This window comes from Anabrus simplex, chromosome 1, assembly GCF_040414725.1.
Source record: "Anabrus simplex isolate iqAnaSimp1 chromosome 1, ASM4041472v1, whole genome shotgun sequence".
NCBI lineage: Eukaryota > Metazoa > Arthropoda > Insecta > Orthoptera > Tettigoniidae > Anabrus > Anabrus simplex.
The window spans coordinates 1,639,778,123-1,639,804,500 of NC_090265.1; the positions used below are offsets into that span (position 1 = coordinate 1,639,778,123).

The following is a 26,378-nucleotide window of genomic DNA, read 5'->3' on the forward strand; positions in this document are numbered from 1 at the left end:
GTTTAATAATATTGACACCGTGGTTCCTTATATTTAGAGTACAAGGATATCTAAAACACATATTCACACATTAAAATCAATTTTAAAAATATTGAAATGTCTGTCTATCACATTATTTCTTAAAAATATTCATGTCTGAAAGTGCCTCCGTGGCTCAGGCGGCAGCGCGTTGGCCTCTCACCGCTGGATACCGTGGTTCAAATCCCGGTCACACCATGTGAGATTTGTGCTGGACAAAGCGGAGGCGGGGCAGGTTTTTCTAATCCGGTTTTCCCCGTCATCTTTCATTGCAGCAACACTCTCCATTCTCATTTCATAGCATCTATCAGTCATTAATAAATCACTTTGGGAGTGGCGACCCCATCGTACTAATAGCCTATATCTGCTTCATTCATTCCATCCCAGACCCGGTCAATGATTGGAAAACAGGTTGTAGGTTTTCATTTCATTTTCATTCATGTCTGAATCTGAAATTGATCTTCTTCATAATTGCTTGAATAATAAGCAACATTTAGGGACCAGTGTGCTGAACCCAGGGCCATCAATAGAAAGGATCAGTGTAACAACGTGCATATTGGGCGTGAGATCTGTTTAAAAAAAACAGAAGCGTTAAAAATACGTTGTTAAACTGAAGATGATATGGACCAAGTTGTTATGTATTGTGTAGAAATCTTTGTTGATAACGAGTACTAGTAAACATTGGGGTGTTGGTCAGAATCACTGCTAAAACTTTCAAAAGAGTGAACTATAGGCCTATATGACAATTTTATGAAAATGTAATGCCCCTTGTAGATGTAGACGACCGTAGAAAGAAACATGGATGTTCTGTAACGTAACAGAAAAAGGACTTGGAGTGTGTTGGAACGTGGAATATAATAATAATAATAATAATAATAATAATAATAATAATAATAATAATAATAATAATAATAATAATAATAATAATAATAATATTTGTTTTATGTCCCACTAACTACTCTTTTACTGTTTTTGGAGACGCCGAGGTACCGGAATTTAGTCCCGCAGGAGTTTTTTTTACGTGCCAGTAAATCTACCGACACGAGACTGACGTATTTGAGCACCTTCAAATACCACCGGACTGAGCCAGAATCGAACCTGCCAAGTTGGGGTCAGAAGGCCAGCGCCTTAACCGTCTGAGCCACTCAGCCCGGCAAACGTGGAATTTCACTTGAAAATTTTTTATATTTAAAATGGGTACTTACTCATTCACCAGATATTATGTATGTTCTACTGTTTCAGCAGCCTGTCTGGTGTTCTTATTCCTAGTGTTGTATCGATGCGGAAGAGGCGGTGGGGATTGCTGAGGGGGGGGGGGGGGGGGGTAGACAGAGCTTTGCATGTCTATGCTGACACAGGAGGGAGGTTGTTTGGAGGAGCAAGAGCAAATTTGGTATTTAGAGAGATCAAGGGAATTGGATAAGGTCCTCAGACCAATGTTTGTTTTAGGATAGAATAAGGCTGATGATGCCCACTAAAAGAGGGACGAAACATGTACCTTAAAATCTGGTACTTTCTATGCGCATTTAACCACGCAACAGTGGATTGTATTGAATAGGTGGTATAATAAAATACTCCTTGTATAAACTTAGTGTTATTTTCAATATGGAACAATGATGAGAATAATGACTTGTAACATACCATTTAGGACAGCCTGGAAAACGTTTGGCTATGAAGTACAAAGAACATGTTAATTCAGTCAAACATAAAAGATATTCAGCAATGGGAGAACTTATGGTTGAAAAGAATCAAATTTACAGACATTTCAAATGACATGAAATTATTACATTCGGCCAAAAAGGGAAAATTAATGACTGTTTTGGAAAGTTTAGAAATTGATCTTACACAAAAAAATAATTTTGAATCAAGTTTAAATAGGAGAAGTGCAGAAGATAACCACTGTATAGACTAACATATGATCATTCAAGGAACAAAAAGAAAAAAGAAAAACCTGATCTTAAATTTATATAAGTATTCTCATTCAGTTCAATAAAATTTTATGTATTGATCATTTTTATAATATTTCATAAGTTTTCTTTATTCACTGATATGGTGTATTGGACACAATACTTCTTTGAATTGTAAAAACAAAAGATTGTGTTATATTGTTTTATTCTTTGAACTGACCACTGAAGAAGGGATTGGTTGACTTCCCGAAACATGTATGGTTAAATAAATAGTTTTCATTCATTAATAAGTGTACTGACTTCGCAACATTTTTGTAACGCTACTCTTTTGTCGGAAATAATCCAGAACAAATCGAGCTGCTTTACTTTGGATTTTGTCCAGTTCTTGAATCAAGTAATTCTGGTGAGGGTCCCATACACTGCAACCATACTCTAGTTGGGATCTTACCAGAGACTTATATGCCCTCTCCTTTACATCCTTACTACAACCCCTAAATATCCCCATAACCATGTGCAGAGATCTATACCCTTCATTTACAATCATATTCATGTGATTACCTCAATAAAGATCTTTCCTCATATTAACACTTAGGTACTTACAAATATCCACAAAAGGAACTTTCACCCCATCAACGCAGTAATTAAAACAGAGGACTTTTCCTATTTATGAAACTCGCAACCTGATTTTAACCCCATTTATCATCATACCATTGCCTCCTGTCCATCTCATAACATTATTGAGTATGGACATAAACGCAACGTTAATTATTTATTTATTTTTGTGAAGTGTAATGGCTGAAGAAGTCCATTAGCAAGGAAGAAACATGTAACAAACACATGTGTGATTTTATTGTTAGATAGAACTATTTTAAGAATTTGATTACTACTGAATAAGGTGGAACCAGAATTATTTCCTTCCAAGGTTATTATATGATGAATCTTTGTAGCGTCCAGCTGCCCTTTCAGACTTTTAACTGGTCAGAGAAGTTATGATGAAATGACAGACATAATATAATTATGATAGAGGAAAGGAGAGGGTGAAATCCAGTGCAGGCACGTAACCTGTTCCTGTCAAATAGCACAAAGGGGTCTACTCAAGGCTCAATGTCCTGATCAGTTTAAAAGTTAAGTGTACTTACAAAATGCTGTGTAGAGAGATGTTACTCTGCAGAAACATAGCATTTTTATCAGTAACCACAACATTTGCTTCCAAACCTTATTTCTAAACTAACTTGTTACCAGTGTGAATTGCTTTAATGTGGAGATACTATCAACACTAATTTCATCTACATTGTCTACAAATTGATCTTTTATTTTATGATGAACCTAAAAAATGGGGAGAACCAAGAACAAGAAAAACAAGTAAGCCCTTCAACACACTCTTCAGTCCATCTCAACTATATCTGAGGTTGCTGGTAGGGTTGGGCATACCGGAACATTCAGTTGTTCCGCAACATTAGGAGCTTGGAGGCGGAGCGTTTCGGTACAGAGTGCCGCCACACGGGACGCGGGACTGTAACTGCATAGTAGAGAGAGAGAGAGAGAGGCAACATGACATCCTCCGCGTCAGCTGGAATGTGCCTGTACCGAACGTGCTGTGTTGAAGGCCGCACTAGATAAGCTAGTTGGCCTTGGCTGTGTGCAGTGGGCACTTGGGACACGGGGCTGTAACTGCGCAGTATAGAGCGTTCCAACCTTAAATTGCAGTACAGCAGTAATGGGATAATTCCGTCTCTTTCCTTCTCTCATGTTTTGCGGATAGCGCTGTCCTACTCTAATGCAGCGGGTTTGCCAAATATCCGCAAATCAGAATGTTATCGGTTAAAATGGGTAAATATCGTGTTATGTATAGAATTTCAAGGCGCATTCGATGCCGTTAACAAACAAAATGTAAAAAAATACTTTAGTGTGAAAATGGAAATATAATGGAAAGTTTCGCCAAATGCAAAATCTTCATTGCATAGAACTTATCATGTCATAACTCCTATTTTATATTCATTACTTTCCTAATTTTTTCACTACTGGTAAAGAAACATTTCAGCTCGATGTAGATAAGTTTATTTTTAAATTTAAATAATAACAAAATGCAGTATATGCGTTTATTTTCAGTCATGTTCAAGGAATTTTATGTGCAGGCACGAAAAAGTCAGTCGCTGGCCAGCGTCTTTCCCATTGAATTTGCATGGGGGGTCAAAGCGAGGCAAATGGTCTTCAGATATGGAAGTTATTTTTAAAACAATCCCGAAGTTCTTATCTTGCTTAGTTCTTAATTTGTGACAGGAAAAATATCTCCTTGAATTTTGGTTTCGCGCGTGGCTCGGCTGGCTGTCTGTCTGTCTGTCTGTCTGGCTGAAGTACCGGTAGTGATCTTCCAAACATGCGCTTTAAACATTTCCAGACAGCAGCATGCAGTGCAGTGCTCATTTCGTCAGTAGTATGTATAATAGTGATTAAATACATATCAGTGACATATGTACAATTCTTGAGAGAAAGTGTATTTCGTTTGTGTAGTTCGTGAGTTCGTGCTCGTGCTTGAGGATCTAATTTCAAAGAAAAAGTGCAGAAGGATCATGGCGTGGTTAAAGCAAAGCAAACGGTCGTCGGATATGGAAGTTATTATTAAATCATACCATTCATACCTCAAGTCCTTATCTCGTTATCTCTTAATTTATGACAGGGAGAACGTCTCGTTTGTTTACGTTTCACGAGTGACTCGGCTGGCTGAGCTTTTAAATATACTGACAGTCGTGTGCAGTGGTGTTCATTTAATCAGTATTATAAGATTGATTAAATAAAGGTCAGTGATATATATATATAAATAATGGCGTGTGGCCTCCGAAGAGGACGAGTGCAGGTCTTTCAAGTTGACGCCGCATAGGCGACCTGTGCGTCTATAAGAATCACGCCCTACCTGTGATGAATTCTAATGCTGAAGACGGCACACACACCCAGCCCCCGAGCCATTGGAATTAACCAATGAAGGTTAAAATCCCCGACCCGGCCGGGAATCGAACCGGGGCCCTCTGGACCAAATGCCAGCACGCTAACCATTTAGCCATGGAACCGGACAAGATCAGTGATAAATGTATAGTTCTTGAGGACAAGTGGATTGTGTTTGTTGTGTTTGTGTAGTCTGTGTAGTTGTCAGTTCATGCTCGTGCGGGGGGGTTCTTAGTTCGAAGAAAAAGTGCAGAAGGATGTACAATGGATCGCCAAATTAAAAAGAAACGTTCCGTAGGTAAACTCAGGGGAAAAGAACGCAATATTTTAATGAGTGTCCTGGATTATTTTTTATAGTCTATCCCGCAACAACAACAAAAAAAAGCAAAAAACAGAAGGACGGGAGAAAAATGCATGGAAAATTAAATACGATGAAATTTTGCGAAGTGGAGTGCGTCGGGTGGTTCACTCTCTTTTATTTGCTAACATACCACCGACATTGAACGTGATTTTGAGTCGGGTAAATGGAGAAGATTCTTTGCCATGATTTTCCAAAACTACGTTGTATCGCTTCTTACATGATATAGGCTTCCGTTATTTAAGACGAGGTAATAAAGCAGCTTTCATTGAAACCGATGAAATTATTAATTGGAGGCACAGATATCTCAGGGAGATAAAACGTTTGAGGGCACAAAATAAAGTTATAATTTACACAGATGAATCGTGGGTAAATATTGGGCAGACAGTGACAAAAGAATGAAAGGATACGACAGTGAAAAGTGCACGGCAGGACGCCATTGAAGGGGTGAGTTCGGGACTTAGGCCACCGAAAAGCCGAGGACCGTGATTTGCCTTAGTCCACGCGGGTAATGAACATGGTTTTGTTCCAAATGCTGAACTAACATTTTTATGCCATAAAAACATAAGAGTAAAATAATATATTATTATTGGTCCACCTTTTCAATACAAAATGAAAATTACATAGGGACTAGTTTCGACCTAGTAATAGGTCATCATCAGCCTGAAGTAAGTCAAAGATCGAAGAAAACATAAACAATGTAAACACAAGTACAGTCTCTTTAAAGGTACATACCAAGTGGGAAGTTGAGTAGAGATATATGAAAAATAATAACTCATCCAAATTGACGAAGCACTGAGCGGAATTTATGTAAAGTTCGGTGCGCCGTATATTATAAAAGACCACTGTGCACTAAATGATGCAATAAAGAAGAATAGTAGGTTGAATGCTGGCTTCTTAGCTGTTGTATAATCGAAGAAATTTACGTCGTGTTTTATAAGGTATTGATAGACGTCAAAATACATGGACGTTGGAAGGCTCTTCAGTTTTTTTTTGAACATGGCAAAAAAAAAAAAAAAAAAAAAAAAAAAAAATTGAAGAGCCTTCCAACGTCCATGTATTTTGACGTCTATCAATACCTTATAAAACACGACGTAAATTTCTTCGATTATACAACAGCTAAGAAGCCAGCATTCAACCTACTATTCTTCTTTATTGCATCATTTAGTGCACAGTGGTCTTTTATAATATACGGCGCACCGAACTTTACATAAATTCCGCTCAGTGCTTCGTCAATTTGGATGAGTTATTATTTTTCATATATCTCTACTCAACTTCCCACTTGGTATGTACCTTTAAAGAGACTGTACTTGTGTTTACATTGTTTATGTTTTCTTCGATCTTTGACTTACTTCAGGCTGATGATGACCTATTACTAGGTCGAAACTAGTCCCTATGTAATTTTCATTTTGTATTGAAAAGGTGGACCAATAATAATATATTATTTTACTCTATTGTAATCACAGTTCAATACGGATCTATCATTATGAAACTTATTTCTTTTAATAAAAACATAAGACAACTGGGCAAATTACGTGAAGGAAGTAAAGAAAAATGAGAGAGATTAGTGGAAAGCAGACGAATTACAGAACGATGTCGACGATAAAAAGTTTTTAATACGACGTTCTTCATCGTCCGGATCATTCTCAAGTTCATCTCCCGAACCCGGTTCATCCAAAGCGGGAACATTGCATTTCACTCTGTCGGGTTTTATTCTAGTAAGAAAGTCCCAAACAGGACTTCTGTGCGACATCATGGAAACTTTACCGTCTTTTGTACGGTATATATTCCTAGACTTCAATAAAAACATACTTATAGAACAGTTAAACACAAAACAGAACACATTAAGTTATTCGCATGTACCGATTTACTACCGAAGGCCAGTGGCAGGCTGCAACGGAACTCACAGAACAAAGAGGATATGACAGAACACGGAACACTCCAACACGAGCAGCACGTGGCGGGACTGGCGGCGGCACGGGCACACTGCACTTCCGTCTAGCGCCTGACACTAAGGAGCCGTCATGAGCCGTCATCGGCTATATCCGCTGTCACTTGACTCATGGTGCCGAACGCATCGTGTCGTCACAGGTCCCGCTTACCTTTGATTACTTGCGAATCTTGAAGTGAAACCAATTAAACTAGTGTATTATTTAATTGTAAAATAGCCAAGAATAACTTCGTGTGCCCAGTATGTTCTACCCGTACTTCCTTTTATTATACACAAGGCTTTCTTTTCTTTCTTATAGTGTACGCATTCTCGAAGATCCCGCGTGAAAAGATGCTTTCAATAAGTAATCTGTAGCTTGCGGTAATGAGGTGAAGTTTGTTAAAACGTGAACTTGAGTTTCTTTCTTTCAGAATTTTCAGTGAAATTATTACTTAAGCTAGTGTATTATTTAATTATCAAGTAGTTGCGAATAACTTGGTGGGCTCAGTATGTCAGAATGTTCTACATCCTTTAATTATAGGGAAACTTGAATTGTCATTTTAAGACGAAAAATTCAGGTGAAGAAGTGATATTTACAAGTCATGTAGATGTGTTTCATAATAATATTAGCGACTTAGTTTCTCTTTAAGGTGTTAGAAATAATGAATGTGTATCATGTAGCATTAGAACCGATTACAAATTGAGCACGCGATAGCATTGTGAGCGTTCAATTATATCACTGAGCCTGTAATTCTGTTCACAATACACTCTGAACTCGAGGAAAGTGAAAATCATAAGTTCTGAAAAGCTCAAGCACAGGGAGAGTGTGGTGGCTAAATATCCTGCTACGACGATCATGCACGAACTTAGCCGATAAAAATGAAATGGCGTATGGCTTTTAGTGCCGGGAGATTTCAGGACGGGTTCGGCTCGCCAGGTGCGGGTCTTTTTATTTGACTCCCGTAGGCGACCTGCGCGTCGTGATGAGGATGAAATGATGATGAAGACAATACGTACACCCAGCCCCCGTGCCAGAGAAATTAACCAATGATGGTTAAAATTCCCGACCCTGCCGGGAATCGAACCCGGGACCCCTGTGACCAAAGGCCAGCACGCTAACTCAGCCGATGACGGCTCCTGAGTGTCAGGCGCTAGAACAAAGTGCACACTGCCGGTATCGACAGTCAGCTAGTAGCCGAAGGGGAAGGGCAGTGCGTAGTGGCGCTTCTGACGGGATAGCAAGTCAATATCTCGGTCTCGCTTGAGAATGTTTCGGAGCAATTGACACTCCGTGTTCCGGAACAGCGGAACATAACTATGCACCGGCACAGAGTCCCGAAACAGGGACATAGTGCCCAACTCTAGTTGCTGGAGCCATCCTGGAGAATGTCTGAAGCATATGATTGATTGGGACCATTACATAGGAGAAGAAAATGGTAAACCACCACCTGTTTCAATGGCCCAAAGAGGGAGCCCAATTCCTCGGGACATTCATAATGCTCGGACACTCCTCTTTCCAGGGTTAGAAGTGTATTTTTTTTTAAAAATTTCGATTGTATCGCCGAACAGGTTTTTGACACTTCCCACAGGGCATTGTATAGTCACTGGGCTTTGAGGCAGGAATTGAAACTGCTCCTTAACACAAACCAAGATTTTAATATTGTAAAGATTATGTTATCGAGACCAGAACAGATGTAGACCTTTCATACTTAAAGGCATGTGAGGTCTTGGGATTGCCTATTACTGCTTTTGTCCTAATATAAGACCAGGAATTTTACGTTTTAGTGTTAAAATGTCATAAAACTGCAGTCGTTTTATTTGCACAATGTTGCATTTAAAAAGTTTGTATCATTTCCCACCATAACTGACTTGTGCAGCGAGCGCGCTTTCCAGCTGAATTAAAGGTCACAAATAACCATAATTCCTGAAGTTTTGATTTTTTTTCTCTTTTCAACTTGATTGTGGTTAGTGACAAACAGAACTGAATATAATGCACTTGAGAACTCTTGCGAATTGATACATACATTCAAAACCATATTCTCGAGTTCAACATAACCTTTGAAAGTCGACGCAGGCTTAATTTTCGTGATGCAAGATTTCCAGAAACTGACTGCAAACAGTACACTGGTGGTCAAATTACAATGGAAGATTTAAAAAACAAGGAATTTTGCTATCGTGTTGGGCAATATTGTATGTAATATACTTTATTAGATTAGAGAATTAAAAACTACCTGCGGTCGATTGTTGTTTGGCTTGGCATTATTCGATTTTTCAAAGGGTTTGGCTGATCAAAGTTGCTGAACTGAAAAAGTTTTCACGGGAAACTGACAAAGTTTCCCAGCTAAAACTGAATGTAAATTAGAGATTTTTAACTCGCGTAGCGGTAATTAATGTTTGAAGCCGGCCCGTGGCCTAACTTGCCTGCCTTTCACCCGGAGGGCCCTGGTTCGTCTCTCAGTCAGTTCAGGCATTTTTACCTGGATATGAGGGCTGGATCCAGGTCCACTCAGCCTGTGATTACCTTTAACTGAGGAGCTATCTAATGGTGAAATGGCGACCCTGGTCTAAAGAGCCAGAAATTACGGCCAAGAGCATGCGTCAGCTCATAAACTGCAGGCCTTCAAGCTGAGCAGCGGTCGCTTGGTAGGCGAAGGCCCATTAGGGCTGTAGTTTAGGAGTGTTTGTAAGATTATAATTACACATATTTCATTTTTGTGATGTTTAGCCGAACTGTTGATTGTTTTCATTCGTTCTCGGATTTTCTGTTTTCCCATGTTGTACTTGTTTTTTTTCTTCTTTTTTTTTCAGGGTTCCTCCAAAAAAAGGAGAATCGAGGTTCCACTGTACTCTTTACTGATATCCCAGTAAAGTCACCTGACACTTATCCCATGGACTTTTGAGCGTTTGGACTTCTGAAAAGGGCATTGGGAAACTGGCATTCTCGTACTGTGGAAGGCTTCTGGAAAGCTTGTGAGGAGGAGTGGAACAACATGAAAACGGCAGTGTTACGTAGAAGTCTTCTTCAGTGCATATTTGAGGTGTAGAGCTATAGTTCATATGAATGGACATTTGACAAAGCACGACTGATGGTGGAGATGTGGCTTTTCTTAAGCTAACGCCCTTATGAATTTTGTTTCCGGATACCGAAAACAACCTTGGTAGTCACTTTTAAGAAACTACGTGTAAAGGTGCGATATTTTATTCATTAAGAGTAAAATTTTTAAGAGGATTGTAAATCAGCAACTAGTATGTTATCTGGAGAAGTGAATACTAATGGTTTCCGATCTTTGCAGTCCACCTCAACAATCTCGTATGCCTGGAAAGTGATATTCAGAACCTTCTAGTTCATATTATTATTATTATTATTTTATTGACATGGCAAAAGCCCAAAAGCATTAACATGTCTATCAATCAGCAAAATGTGTTATCTGATACTCGAGTTCTTTACTCTTTGCCAGATCAATATCATGGACTTATAATTTGCTTTCAATTTATTTTTTTAATGATGTAGTTTTAGTGTATTCTTTGTCTTACACAGCCTCCAAGTGAAGGAACATTTTGAAAAGAATACTGCCTTGTGGGACCCCTCCCCACCTCTTTATTACTGTATCAAGTAATGCCTTACCTGCTCTTATTCTCTCAGTTCTATTTACTAGAAATTGAGCCACGCATTCAGTCTCTCTTTTGTCTAGTTCACTAGCACTCATGAGAAAAGTTTTGGTCCCTAAAGGAGCCAACAGAAAAAAATTAATCATATACCCGATGGTCACAGCGACTGTTGTATTATGGGGCAAACAAAGGGTTTGCCAACAGATCCTTTAAATACTACTCATAGAAGGAAGCATAAGAATTCTGCTTGAGAAACATGTACTTACCAAGTATGCTCTCTGTCCCTCGTAAGGTGTAATGACCCCTATCTGCTCAGGCTTCACACCACATCGCAAAAATCTTGTAGTAATCTTCTCAACGTTAGAAGCTTCGGTGCGGTTTAGATAGGAAGTTCCTGAACCAGCAATTTCCTCCTGGCCTTGTGTTACATAGAAGAACATTGGCTTGTCAGGTTGAGGCCATGGGAACTCTATCTTCGTCAACTTGCGTTCATCTGTAATCATAACTCACAATGATTAAATTCCCATAAAAATGAGATACTCAAATTAAGACTAACGGGTTAATGGTTTGCAAAAGGTCAATCCATCCTAACAATTAGAAGGTCAACAATCCCTCAGAAATGTAAAAATGTTATTGTCTATCAGAGATACTGAAGTGCCAGAATTTTATCACCCAAGCCAGTCAATCCACAGACACAAGGCTGATGTATCAGAGCACCTTAAAATATCACCAGATGGCTCCAGGATCAAACTTGCCAACTTGTGCTCAGACACTTTCCTGTCTAGGCTACTTATGCCCCCCACCCCCACAAACCTAGCAACCATCACATATGATTAGAGAAGATTAACACAATAAAATGTAGTTTCTTACAACTTAATCTTTCTTTTCCTACCGCTTTTTCCCACACCTGTGGGGTCGCGGGTGCGAACTGGTTCGCACATGTGGATTTGGCCCTGTTTTACGGCCGGATGCCCTTCCTGACGCCAACCCTATATGGAGGGATGTAATCACTATTGCGTGTTTCTGTGGTGGTTTGTAGTGTGGTATGTTGTCTGAATTTGAAGAGGAGAGTGTTGGGACGGACACAAACACCCAGTCCCCGAGTCAGAAGAATTAATCAGAAGCGATTAAAATCCCCGACCCGGCCGGGAATCGAACCCGGGACCCTCTGAACCGAAGGCCAGTACGCTGACCATTCAGCCAACGAGTCGGACTTTCTTACAACTTAATGGATTCCCTATATGAGTACATTTATAATGGTCCCTGAAAAACAATGCTGTCCAATATTCAAATCTACTAATGCTAATATATTATTTTATTATCAAGAACTTCCATTGCAACACTCCCATCAGCCATGTGACCTCGCTGTAATGAAGACGTTTGTGTCTCCCAATGAAGCATGTAGCCAAGCCATAGGTACATCCTTATCAGACAAGTATTTGTTGAAAAGGGGTAACAGCCATTCAGCAGTCTGGATTATTCAAATGGTAACATTGCTTAGCTATGATACAGCTGCACTGCTGGAAGCAATGGGAAATTACAGCTATAACTACAGTTACTTGGGTAGCAGAAAATCTAATGACAGAAGGACGACATAAAATGCAAATGCAAGCAAGGGAAGCCTTTCTTAAGAAGAGAAAGTTTTTCAATGTACAGTGGAACCTTTATCTGTTCCCGGTAACCATGCTTTCCCAGATTATTTGTTCAAATTATGTGGTCTTGCAAGGATCCCAATTAAATGTTTTAAAAATTCTGCATTATCTGTTCCTCGAAAAAACTATTTCAAGCATCAACATTTCAGAAATTTCAGTCCCATCGAAGTGTATTTCAAGAAACTGTGCCTCACGAAAGAACGGCTGACACACCTATGTATCTCCACGTTGATGTCCTGTCATTGTGGTAATTAAAGCAACTATTGTACTGGGAAGCAGTTGACGGTGAACTGGTGTAAAGGACAGTCTTCGCACCACATTTGGAGGTATTTTTTAGGGAAATCTCAGAAATCATAAAGCACAGGGGCCACACCACATCAACAGCTGTACTTAAAGAAGGAATGAGTTTCATTACATGTTTGTACTTGTAAAAAAAGTATGTCCAGGGTTATAGATGTGTGTTTTTTTTTTTTTACATATGTAGTGTAAAAGGTCACTAACGAACGCCAATATAACGAAATGTTCTGAATTGCAAAATTATTTTTAGGCCCCTTCCCTTTTCCCTATTTAATGTGTTTTAAAATATTTTATTTTAATAAATGTTGAAGTTTCAATATAACAGATCAATATTTAGCCCTTCTGCCTATATTTAACTTTATTTTTTCAAAATGTAATTGAAATTCATCCTGTTTTAATCACCAGGCATTTCGCACAACAGATTCCTACGCAGCTAATATCAGACAGCACACTCGTTACAATACACCACAGGCAAAACTAGCCGATTACAAATATTGGTAGAAGGTTAGCAAACTGCACAAGTCTGATCAGCGTGTGGCCTGTTCAACAGCATGCGAACATGATGATGCGTTTCTTAAAACACAACTAAACAAAAAAGCGTGAAACAAAGGGACACAATTATCCTTAACGTTGCAGTATACAACACATCTGATCTATGTAACAATTATTGGTGTCCCTTTAAACTACGTTTTAACAACAAACTGACCAGTGAATACAGGCAGACTTAAATCAATTGAAGATTGTGAAGACTACAAGTATGACGCACACAACTGAGTATAAACCTCCAATGATCCATCCCTTAATAATGATGTAGTTCTCAATGAACAAAAACAATGGAAAAAATACTGCAAGTTTAATCCTTTAACTTTCACTAATTTCATTTGTAACTCCGATAAATACACTAATAGTATTTGAAAAAATCAAGAAACAAACTAGAATTAGTCAAATCTCTTAATTTAATTTGGCATATTTAATATGACTGACATCAATATGTCATACAGGTCTTGTCCATTAATGATACATTTTGTCATCATTTTGTTTAATTTTTGAGTAGTGATGACATTTTATCAATATTATGTAATTAAAGTCTAGTCTATTAATGATACAATTAATTGTCAATTTTACTTGTTTACTTTTTAAGCAGTGACCAAAAAAAAAAAAAAATGATTGTGTAGAACATTTTCAGTGAACAAAATTATTATAAATAAGGTTTAATGCATGACTCAACTTTGAGAAAATCATATAAAAGATGGCTGAAGATGCTCAATACAGCGAACAAAACATGTCCCAATTAAAGTTTGTATTGTAATGTCCCTTTAGAGACAAATATTTTATGTATTGAATTGAGTGAATAATAAAAATAAGATTTGTAAATACTAATAGCCTACTGTAGCCAAATAGCACCAAAGGATCTATTCGAGACTTAGAGTTGCCATCCAACGGACGAATCACCATCAACAGCATCAATATCCCCACTCCGCATAAACACGGCAGAGAGGTTCGGGATTAAATCCAGGCTATTGGGACGCAATCTAGTGATTAGAAACTGTATACCACTATCTCTCCTACCGTGTCGGCCAACATTCTGATGGTAAAAATATTTTCGACCAACTGGATTCGAACCACCTAATCATGGTCTTCCGATACAGACCTGATGCTTTAAACTATCACAGCCAACAGACACAGCATGAACACCGGCCTCATTACACCATTTATGTAGGAATATTTTTATGCTCCACAATTACAGTATTCATGCCACCAACAGTATTTTATATAATATTTTAAGGAGACTGCAATTTAAAGCCTGTTGTCCCCGATGTTAATGAGAAAAATGTCTGCTTAATATCTTAAAGCAACAAGAATCATTGCTTCTGGCAAAATGGCATAATTTCGAGCAGATGACGTTTTAAATGAACCCTTCTTTTATGCAGGACAATCCTTGCTGTTCGCTTATGAATAGAGACGGGAATTTGCCGTGTTCAGAAACGTAAGCTTTTGAGATATAAATCCATTTTAGGATCCTTTAAGCTAGATTTCATTGGTTTTATTGTGCCTATAAATGCCTATTTCAGGGGTTTGTGCTCATTTGGAGTATAATTGCCTATCTGATGCCTTTTGAGTCTATTTTAAAGAAGCCAATTTTCTTCCAGTGCATTATACTGTAACTGATGTGCTCAACAGAATTATCGTCTTATTTCTCAAGATCTGTTTACCCCACTAGCAAAAATGGGAATTCTTGGAAGTCACCAGAAATAGTTCTTGGAAAATTTCCGCCAGGAGAAACAAGGAACAATTTGACCTCGAAGCCTTCAACCCCTCAAACCCTCTAAGATATATGCGAGAACCAATCAACGTCTAACTACGTTGCACAACCCATATCCCTTATTCCTCCTCCTCGATGTGAACTGTTGTATGCGTACGCTTTATCTTCAGAACGTGTTGTGATTTATTGTGAAGAAGTGTGTCTGTGGCAATGCCCAAAGAAAAATCACCGGGCGAGTTGGCTGTGCGCTTAGGGGCGTGCAGCTGTGAGCTTTTATCCGGGAGATAGTGGGTTCAAGCCCCACTATCGGCAGCTCTGAAGATGGTTTTCCGTGGTTTCCCATTTTCACACCAGGCAAATGTTGAGGTTGTACCTTAATTAAGACCACAGTCGCTTCCTTCCCACTCCTAGGCCTTTTCCATGCCATCGTCCCCATAAAACCTATCTGTGTCGGCATGACGTAAAAAAATTGTAACTGCAAAGAAAAATCATGGAAGTCCTACTGGCTGAAGCGGTGGATCAAAGGGGACCCCCTATTTCACTACGGATGGAAAGGTAGTCTTCTGCCAAGCTTGCTGTAAGGAGGTAAGTTCGTTTGTTCCTTTTATCTTTTTTTTTGTGACTGAACTACAATCCCATTTCATTGTAGCATTTATAGGCCTATTAATTTACATATTGTGGAAAGTTGTTCTGTTGCAATGCTGTATTAGTCGTGAACTTTCAATAATTTATGTACCGGGCGGTACACCTCCACGCCGCAAATTCAAATATTGCGCCAGTTTAAACTCCTCTACAGGAGAAGTTTGGAACCTTGAAAACTGAACGAATTCTACTCTTTCTTAAAAGATGTCACTACTGTAAATTTGGTAATCTTGTAGTGTTCTGAACTGTGTCTATTTCTGATTTGTGTTTGTTTATCCCGTATCAAGAAGTGTGGACATTCTCTTCTAGATGTCTCTACAGAGAAAAAACTAGGATTACGCACTCTGTTGCAAAGGAATGAACCTTCAGGAAGAAGTTTTGTGTTCATAAGTTTTTGACCTTACTAAATTTTGTTCTGTGGTTTGTGGGTTGGCAACATTAATCATTTCTACCCGCTTGTTTTGAATTTAGCCAATCCTGAATTTCTCTAATTTTTGACCAATAACGTATGTCTTCTCCGATATGGATATGTTGCTTTAAGCTATCCAATAAAGTTGAGGGGGGTGTGGGTACTCATTGTTGAAAGTTCTCGAATGTTCCACGAGGGTATTTAAACTGCTGATTTTCTTGTCTCGGTGCCATTTCGACATCTTGCTTAGTGTGTGATTATGTAGCAGGGGGCGGGAAGCACCTCTTTCTTCGGGCAGCAGTTCATCCACAAGGTAATGGCCGTTTAATAACTTTATTTCTTGCTAGCTCAGCAGTTTAACCCTCGGGGCAGGTTCGAAACTTTTCTCATGTAACCTATCTTTAAAATGTAATAGACATTTGGTAAAATTTCGTCTCTTTAACTACAAATTAGGATAGAGAGTGCCTAACCCTCTCGAGCTCCCACTCATATTGTTTTGAGGTGACTACGTTTTCATAACCGTTTTTCTTCTCTTCGTAATGTAATAAAGTTTTCTTATCGTGTCACCTCCTTAGTATGGGATTAGCCCTTGCGTAAGTGGCCTAGTGCCATGTAAGTCTCAAAGTGTATTAGGAGTGCAAGCTTCGCCTCCATTCTATTTTGTAACTTAACCTGATGTTTTATTTTCCTCATGTAAAGGCCCTGTAGGTTGGTTATCAAATACCCCTGTTTCTTGGTGCGCCTTAAGGGCAGACAGAAATGAAGTTTGTTGTAGCCTTTGATAGGCTTGTCAAATTGAGAGCGGGTCTGCTCTTTTTCTTAACGTTGTAATTAGGAGCAAGTGCTCCTTGTACTTAGGGGTTTTCCCCCCTTTAGCTATTGTGGTGGTGAGCCGAGAGCTCAGAAATTAATCTTGGGGCTCGAAGCCCAAATCTTGTACCTATTATAATTTCTTAAATGGTTTTCCTGCTACTTGGTACCTGTTACTCTGTTGTTGTTATCTGTTGATTTTGGGAAAGAAAATATAACCTTTGTTAATGTTCTAATTAACTTTAATTTCGTAAGTTGAGACCTATTCCACCCAGCACCTTGTTTCACCTCTGCAAATCCATAAAACATCGTAACAATTTATATTGCTAAAATGTAAATAATCAATTACTGAACAAGGAGTTACAACGCCGGTGGTCTCTTTAGACAGAGTGGATGGAATTCAAAATCTCTGATTAAATTCCCGTGAAAATAGAAATTTACAACAGAAATATTTTCTTTCTTAATCTGTTTACCCTCCAGGGTAAGTTTTTCCCTCGGACTCAGCGAAGGTTTCCACCTCTACCGTCTCAAGGGCAGTGTCCTAGAGCACGAGACTTCGGGTCAGGGGGAACAACTGGGGAAGAGGACTAGTACCTTGCCCAGGAATCCTCACCTTCTATGCTGAACATGGGCCTTATGAAGACATGGGGAGATTGGGACAGGCAAAGGAGAGGGAAGGAAGTGGCCGCGTCTTTAAGTTAGGTACCATCCCAGCATTTTCCTGGAGAAGTAGCAAATCACAGAAAACCACATTGAGCATGGCTGAGGTGGGAATCGAACCCACCTCTACTCAGTTGACCTCTCATGGCTGAGTGGACCCCGTTCCAGCTCTCGTGCCACTTTTCAAATTTCGTGGCAGAGCCGGGAATAGAACCCGGGCCTCTGTGGGTGGCGGCTAATCACACTAACTACTACACTACAGAAGCGGACTACAACTGAAATGGAATTTTTTAAAATCGTGAGTAACTTTCACCAGCGCTATGTGTAGGCTCTAGTGAACTCTACTGCGCTTCCGCTAAGCCTTCGCGAAACATACGGCGAGTTGGCCGTGCGGTTAGGAGCGCGCGGCTGTGAGCTTGCATATGGGAGATAGTGGGTTCGAATCCCACTGTCGGCAGCCCTAAAGATGGTTTTCCATGGTTTCCCATTTTCACACCAGGCAAATGCTGGGGCTGTACCTTAATTAAGGCCACGGCCACTTCCTTCCAACTCCTAGGCCTTTCCTATCCCAGAGTTGCCATAAGACCTATCTGTGTTGGTGCGATGTAAAGCAACTAGCAAAAAAAAATTTTAAAAAAATAAAAGAATACATAGGATGAAGATCGAACGTGGTGCAGCTAGGACATCACACAGGCTAGACATACAATGTCACAGCGTGTTTAACAAGGCTACAAATACTATCCTTACAAGACCAGGCCAGTGAAAAGACCGTTGGTCTGGATTGGTGAGATCTGGTTTGTAACCGTTGTGCTGGTGGAGGGGCGAGCAAAGAGTCTGGGGTGTATAAGCTCTAGCATCCCATCTAGAGTTCTGCTAAATTGTGACAAAAGGGAAGTATATGGGCGCATGCCACAATTTCAAATCGCGGTTTTCTCATTTTCAACGAGGGTGGCATCCTTGTGGGCACGCATGATGCAGGATCTATTACAGGCAACAGAAAATAGTCCATATGACAGCTGACGCGGTTGACCAAAGCGGGCGAATAGCCACATATAAAATGTTCACAAATCTGAGATTTATAGTGCCTCAGTTTTAATTCTATATAAGTAAGAATACTGCTAGAGGCAACTTGGTGAGTCTCTGGCAAGCATATAGGAAGGATATCTCCTCTACGCGACTCGGGTATTGTTTCACGTCATTATTATTTTTTCACCCGCTGAACTCGACAGGAAACAGCCAGATTATAACTGAACATTTTTGAGGACATATTTCCATGTAAATTACAAATTTTCTTGTTCCTTTTTAAGTTTTGTACTTCTAGAAACATCACCTCTAATAGTCTTTCTCTTTGGTTTTAGGAAACAAATGCATGTTTGCTGGCTGAATTGTCAGCGTACTGCCCTTTGGTTCACAGGGTCCCGGTTTCGATTCCCGGTCGGGTCGGGGATTTTAACCTTAATTGATTAATTCCAATGGCTCTGGGGCTGGGTGTGTGTGGCGTTGTCAGCATTAGAAATCATCCTAGGTAGGCCCTCATATTCAGACATGCAGGTCGCCTAACAGGCGGTCTAGAGGAAAAGACCCACACCAGGCCTCTCCGGAGGCCATACACCATTATTATGTTTATACTAAGCATTATTGCCAATTATCCCAGCTGTAGAAATATAAGAACATTGTAATGGAAGGGTCAGGGGGAAAAAACCAGGCAAGTCACTTTTTCATCGAAATAGAGATATTGTTACACTCTGCTTCAGAGTGATCATGCGTCTCTATTGAGAGGTTGGAAATGGATTTTTTCCCCTGACCCTTCAATTTAAGTCAATTTTATTATTTTTCAGATCAAATGGGAAAAGATCAACATAGAAATACTGCGATGCATTTGACACGAGTACAGAAAGCGTTGTCATCGCAGCTTTTCTACTAGTCCACTGTGAACAGCGACCAACAACAATCTTCTATAGACCTGTGCACTGCAATGGTGGGAGCTAATATACCCTGCATAAACTGGAGCATCTTCAAACTTCAAAAAGCTGTTGGGAGCAATCGCAGAGTTGGAGACGAGTGGCTCCCCGCCCGATGGAGTCATTTAGGGTTGTGGAAGAAGTCAGAAGAAATTTTGACCGAATCTCTGGGAAGGTAGCCGCTGTCAGCAAGAAGTTCCATAAGAGTCCCGCAGCAGAATCCATGATGGAAAACTACCGTAAAAGTAGACAGGTTGCTACGAGGTGAGGGAGATTAAGCAGTTGAACTAAAACCAGATGAAGTGGATTCATTTAAGTTTTGTCCAATCACTTCCTGTGATGTTGAGAGATTTCTCTCAGTACAAAACATTCTGCCCGACAGGAAAACAAGATTGTTACCAGTAACATTGAAACGTTGCTTGTTGTAAATTCCTTTTATAGTAATTGAGCGTGTTATTATTTAATAAGTATTTTCCCATGCCTATTTTGTTGCCTATTTTACACGTTAGTGCCTATTTACATGCCTATTTTGGCTCTTTTAAGAGCCTATATGCCTGCCTATTTTGACTGTTTTTAGTGCCTATAATTCTCGTCTCTACGTATGAATTATAAATCCATCAACATTCTGTTACATCCGAATTTCCAAAATTTTAAACTTTTGTTGGAATGAGTCTTCTTAACTTCACTTGCAGCACCAAAATTATTTCCTATTTAACCAAAGACTTCAATAAATTCTCTGGTGTACAGCTGAGGATGACTACATGTAAAGAATTGAAACCGGTACTGTAGATATTTGTATAAATAAATTTGTATTGATAAGGTGGAACCTTTCTCGTCTATAACTTGACTGTTCTTCTCACCACCTGTAATATTTTCTGTACATCTTACATCATATTTCACTTCGTTTTCTAACAAAATCTGGGAACACTTATTAGAAGCTTGCACTGCCGACACCATCATCTTTATACTTCAATTACTACAAATACTTTCAATTGAAATTATTAGTATTTTAGTCATTGATTTGTAATAAGCAATAATTTTATTTTATCAACTTGTAAATTTACCACGTTGATCTGGCATACCAGAAAAAATATGGCGCATATGCAATGACAAACATTGTTTTAATATGGATCTATGTGAAGCGTTCATTGCAAGTAATATTCCTCTTCAAAAACTTACAAACCCTATCCTCTAAGGTTTTCTGTGCAAATATTGCTTAAATCAAAATATACCAGATGAATCAACATTGCGTAAAAATTACATGCCGACAACTTATCTAGGCTACATGTTCTGGAAGAAATACACAATGAACAAGGATATCATTTGGATTTCAGCTGATGAAACTACCAACAATTGTGGCCATTACATTGCTAATTTAATTGTTGGTGCAATAAAAAAGAGCCTTCTTATTTGGTGGCCTGCAAAGAATTACAAAATGTACATCATTCTACGAGTGCCAGATTTGTGAATGAGGGCATCAAAAAGATATTTTCAGAAATTTCTGCAGATGAAAGAATGTTTATCTTTCTCTCAGATGCTGCTCCCTACATGATAAAAGCAGGAATAGCCCTACAAATATTTTACATGAATATGATTCGTGTGATGTGCTTCGCTCACGGAGTACATCGCCTCGCTGAAGAAGTATGATCCACGTTTGAGAATATAAACGAACTGATTTCATCAACAAAGAAAGGGTTTCATAAGGCACCTGCTTGCATCAAGGCTTACAAAAAAGAAAACTACAAAATATGCGTTGGTGGTAACTCGTTGGGGACCTGGGTCGAAGCTGTGCTGTTTTACAATGAACATTTCAAGGCAATCAAAGGTGTAGTAAACTACTTCGATAGTGTTGAGGCTGTGGCAGTTTGTCAGTGCAAGGAAGCATTTAATGATTCCAGTATTCAGAAAAATATTGCAGTCACTAGCAGTCATTTTTCTCACCCGCGAGTATCGAAAAGCTCTAAACTCAAGGTTTGGCGCCGACTGAATCTATTCAGGTACTGCAATGAATAGAATTTGTCTAGTGAACTCCTCCTTGCCGGAGGTATTCCCTAGGAAACAAAGTTAGCAAATATTTTGAACAATAACCCAGGCTTTGAACCTTAGTGTCAAATTGATAGTTTTATTAATAGGACGGGTGAACTTTTGCCAGAAACAGTAAGTGCCAATATAGCACCCAAATAAAAAAATACTGTCCAGTTACCTCCGTTGATGTCTAACGGTCCTTTTCTGCTTATAAAAATGTTTTGAGCCATCAACGACACAATCTTACTACTGAATATTTGTAACAGTACCAGATCGTTTCTGTTTATCATAGTAGCAAAATGTAAAATAATTTGTAAAGGATACTACTTTTTTTTCTGAATACAAATTGCTGATTGTATATCGTTTTTGAAATAATACAAGTTAAATAATAACTAATCATTACCTTCTTTTTTATTATTTGATGTTGCCCATTTTCACACTTTTTATGCATATTTTAAACATTTTTCATGCATATTTGCATGCGTATTTCGAGCTTTTTATGCTGCATATAATCCGGTCTTTAGTAATCATTAACAATGTAAATAAGTGGGATTTGTTGATTTGAAAAAGTCATAACTTGTAACTGTAGGCAGATGAGCAGGCATGACATTGTGCAACCAAGGCCATGTTTAACCAATGTCGCATTAGGCGAGAAAGTTTCCGTTGGCACAGTCAAGTTGTATCCATTCTTGCACGTGGGGAAGCTACTAAGACACATGACAAATTTTGTATAGCGCGTGGCCAGGTGGCTTCGAGCTTGCTTCCGTATTCGTATCGGTGTGGAAGGGATGACTAGGTAGAAGGGAGATGTGTGGACATGAGTTTATATAAGTCTATGTAAGGATTGTAGTCATCTAATACATCCATCATTATAGACTTATGCCTTTAAGCGCTCAGTCTGCAAGCCTCTGAATTCAGTAAACGTCGCCACAATCCTCTATTTGCAACTAGTGCTGTGGCCCCATTTAGTTCCATATTTAAATCGTTAGAAACTGAATCCAACCGCAGTAGTCTTTGTCAACCTCTACTTCTCTTAACCTCCATAACAGAGTCCATTATTCTCCTAGGTAACCTATCCTCCTCCATTTGCCTCACATGACCCCACCACTGAAACCAGTTTATGTGTACAGCTCCATCCATCGAGTTCATTCCTAAATTAGCCTTTAGCTCCTCATTCCAAGTACCCAACTGCCATTATTCCCACCTGTTTATACCAGCAATCATTCTCGCTGCTTTCATGTCTGTTACTTCTAACTTATGAATAAGATATCCTGAGTCAACCCAGCTTTCGCTCCTGTAAAGCAACAGACCGATGTAAAGATAGTTTCGTCTGGGAGCTGACTTCCTTCTTACAGAATACTGTTGATCGCAACTGCGAGCTCACTGCATTAGCTTTACTACACCTTGATTCAATCTCACTATATTACCATCCTGGGAGAACACACAACCTAAATACTTGAAATTATCCACCTGTTTTAGCTTTGTATCACTAATCTCACATTCAATTCTGTTGAATTTCTTACCTACTGACATCAATTTAGTCTTTGAAAGGTTAATTTTCATACCGTACTCATTGCACCTATTTTCAAGTGCTTTCGGCACAAGATTTTAATAATCTACCTTTAATTCCACAGTCCCCCAGTATGGCAAACATCTTTTCCCTCGGTACTCTGTCATATGCTTTCTCTAGATCTACGAAACAAACACAACTTCCTATTCCTCTCATAGCATTTTTCAATTACCTGGCACATACCGAAAATATGATCCTGACGGCCACTCTGTGGTCTGAAACCACACTGGTTTTCATCCAACTTCCTCTCAACGACTGATCGCACCCTCCCTTCCAAGATGCCAGTGAATACTTTGCCTGGTATACTAATCAAAGAGATATCTAGATAGTTGTTGCAATCCTTCCTGTTCCCTTGCTTATAGATAGGTGCAATTACTACTTTTGTCTAATCTGAAGGTATCTTACCAACACTCCATACTAATCCTACTACTGTACTCTATGAAGCCATTTCATCCCTACCTTGCCACTATACTTCACCATTTCAGGTCTAATTTCATCTATTCCTGCTGCTTTATGACAATGGAGTTTATTTACCATCCTTTCCAAATCTTCGAGCATAATTTCACCAACATTTTCCTCCTCCCCACGAGCTTGGCTGTTCGCAACACCACCAGGAAAATTTCCTTTTACGTTGAGAAGATGTTCAAAATATTCCCTCCACCTCTCCAGTGATTCCCTGGGATCTATTATAAGTTCACCTGAATTACTCAAAACACTGTTCATTTCCTTTTCCCCCTCCTTTCCTAAGATTCTTTATTACTATCCAGAGAGGTTTCCCTGCTGCTTGACTTAGCCCTTTCCAGGTTATTACCAAAATCTTCCCACGACTCCTTTTTGGATTCAACAACTTTTTGTTTCGCTCTGTTTCATCTACATACAAATCCCTGTCTGCCTCAGCGCTCTATTGGAGCCATTTCTGATAAGGCTTTTTACTTTTACAAACTGCTCTCACTTCATCATTCCACGAAGATGTTCGCCTTTTCCCATCTTTATACACAGTTGTTCCTAGGCATTCCCTTGCTGTTTCTACTACAGCAACCCTATATGCCACCCATTCTCTTTGTAATATCCTGAACCTGTTTACTGTCTACTGTTCAAAACTTCTCATTAATCATATCCATGTACTTCTGTCTTATTTCATCATCCTGGAGATTTTCTACCCTTATTCGTTTGCAGATGATTTCACTTTCTCTACCCTAGGCCTAGAGATACATAGTTCACTACAGATCAGATAGTGGTCTGTATCATCGAAAAATCCCCGGAAAACTCGTACATTCCCAACAGATTTCCTGAATTCGAAGTCTCTTAAGATATACTGTAGTCTATTATGGATCTGGTAACCCTAACCTCCCATGCGTAGCGGTGAATAGCCTTATGCTTGAAGAATGTATTTGTAACTGCTAAACACATACTAGCACAGTAGTCCAGCAAACACTCCCCATTCCCATTAGTTTCCATATCTTCTCCACATTTACCAATCACCTTTTCGTATCCTTCAGTTCTATTTCCAACTCTCGCATTGAAATCACTTATTAGCACTATTCTATCATTGCTGTTGACCCTGACCACAATGTCACTCAATCATACCTGCCAACTTTACAAAACAAAAAATCAGGAGATTTTGATATAAAAATCGGGAAAAATCAGGAGAACCAATTGGTCAAAACTGCTTATTCTGCAGGTCTTGCACAATACAGTACTATGATAGGCCTATATTTATGACACTGTCACAAAGTCAGACTGTTGCTATACGAGGCTACAAGGCTAAAAATTGCACGTCTCTATTCCCTCACAGGAAGTATGTGAGTGAAATGATCGGTTTCTGATAAGCCTTCTGAAAATAGTATGAATTCATGCTCCACACATACGAATTAGTCATGCACTTAGATGCCACTACTTAGCAAATGCATAAATTAATATATTGCATCAAGTGCCTGCGCGATTATACGAAGCGCAATGCTATTTGTATCAAATAACTAGCTGATGTACCCATGTTTCGCTACGGAATTCTCAGAAAGACTGTCATATTTTTTCCAACTGAAGTCTCTTGACTTAAGACGTCATTACAATGACGTCAGTACGAATGTTGCGATTAAAAGCAATGCTAATACCAATAAAAATGGTCTGTTATTGGACATCATAAATTTTCCAGCTAACTCATTCCTGGTTGCCAGAGTTTTGCTCCAGTGTGCTAAGTTGGGCTCATCACTTGGTAAATAGCACACCCACCAAGACGCATGGCTAGTGCACATAGTGGAGGCCACTGCGTAGGCTATTTGGAGCCACTGACAGTTTCAGGTTCCCTATGGGAATCAACATCTATATCACGTAAGAGCAATGCTGTCACATGAAATGTTCGATAAAATGAAAAAGAAAAAAAAGCACATTTTCTCACATTTAACGAAAAGTACTACGGTTGCAAGTGACTAATCTCATGTTTTAATCCGTATTGAAATCTGCTAATATACAATAACAGTTTTATTATGAATCCACCTGTTCAATACATTATAATGTTGTCACATTTAGAATATCTTCATTAGTTAAAAAGTTATATATGGGACATGTTTCGCTCCCTTACAGAGCATCATCAGCCAAATCTGAATCTCGTATAATTGTTATGTACGTAAATAATGACTTAAGAACTCTTAGACCATTTTTCACAAACTTGAAACTTACTCTATTAGAATATCATAAAATATAAAATCTTTGTATACATGCCTTAATTGCATGTGCTTAATAGGAAGATACATTAAAATTGTGGAAGAAAGAGTACTAAAATATTAAATTAAAAAAAATATATATATCATGTCTGAAATCTTAGAAAGACGTGAAAATCAATCTTAGGAGCTAAATTTGAAGATTTTCTTGGCAATGAGATCTGGTAAAAAAGTTATTTATCCCTTGTGGATAAGAGTCTATAAAGATTCAAATTTATCGTCAATTTGATGATTGAACTTGGGAGAGGATGAATGTTGGTCTTCAAGAAATTTAAATGCTTGTTGACATCTGACCTCGACGAATGCTGTTGAATAGATATGCTCTTAAAGATGTCAGTGACCGTACGTTGAACTAATGGATTTGATAAGGCATGACTGAAAGGGACGTAAATCAATGCTCTTATTTAAAAGTTGTTGCTTGGTTTATCTTGTTGAATGTCCCTCCAATTGCTGTTTGTCAGTTTGGTGTTATCCGAGGTTATGTGGTGACTGCCTGTTCTCAGAACAGGAGTTATTAACGTGAAAATAAAATCACATACATGGATTGTTTAACATTCAAGGACTATACCACAATTCGACCATGCAATCTTAAGCACACTGTGTCTAACCC

The 26,378-nt window shown here is 38.9% G+C and overlaps 1 protein-coding gene across 2 annotated transcripts in view; it reads right to left on the reverse strand.

The window, feature by feature from the left end:
- Upf1 (Upf1 RNA helicase) overlaps positions 1-26,378 on the reverse strand; it is a 232,129-nt gene that overhangs the window by 60,967 nt on the left and 144,784 nt on the right. For both annotated transcript variants that reach the window (XR_010858658.2, XM_067138359.2), the window contains exon 12: positions 11,029-11,255. Coding sequence is in view for 1 of the 2 variants with exons in the window: in XM_067138359.2 (XP_066994460.1) it covers positions 11,029-11,255 (227 nt within the window). In the remaining variant the exon portion in view is untranslated. The remainder of the gene's footprint in view (positions 1-11,028; positions 11,256-26,378) is intronic.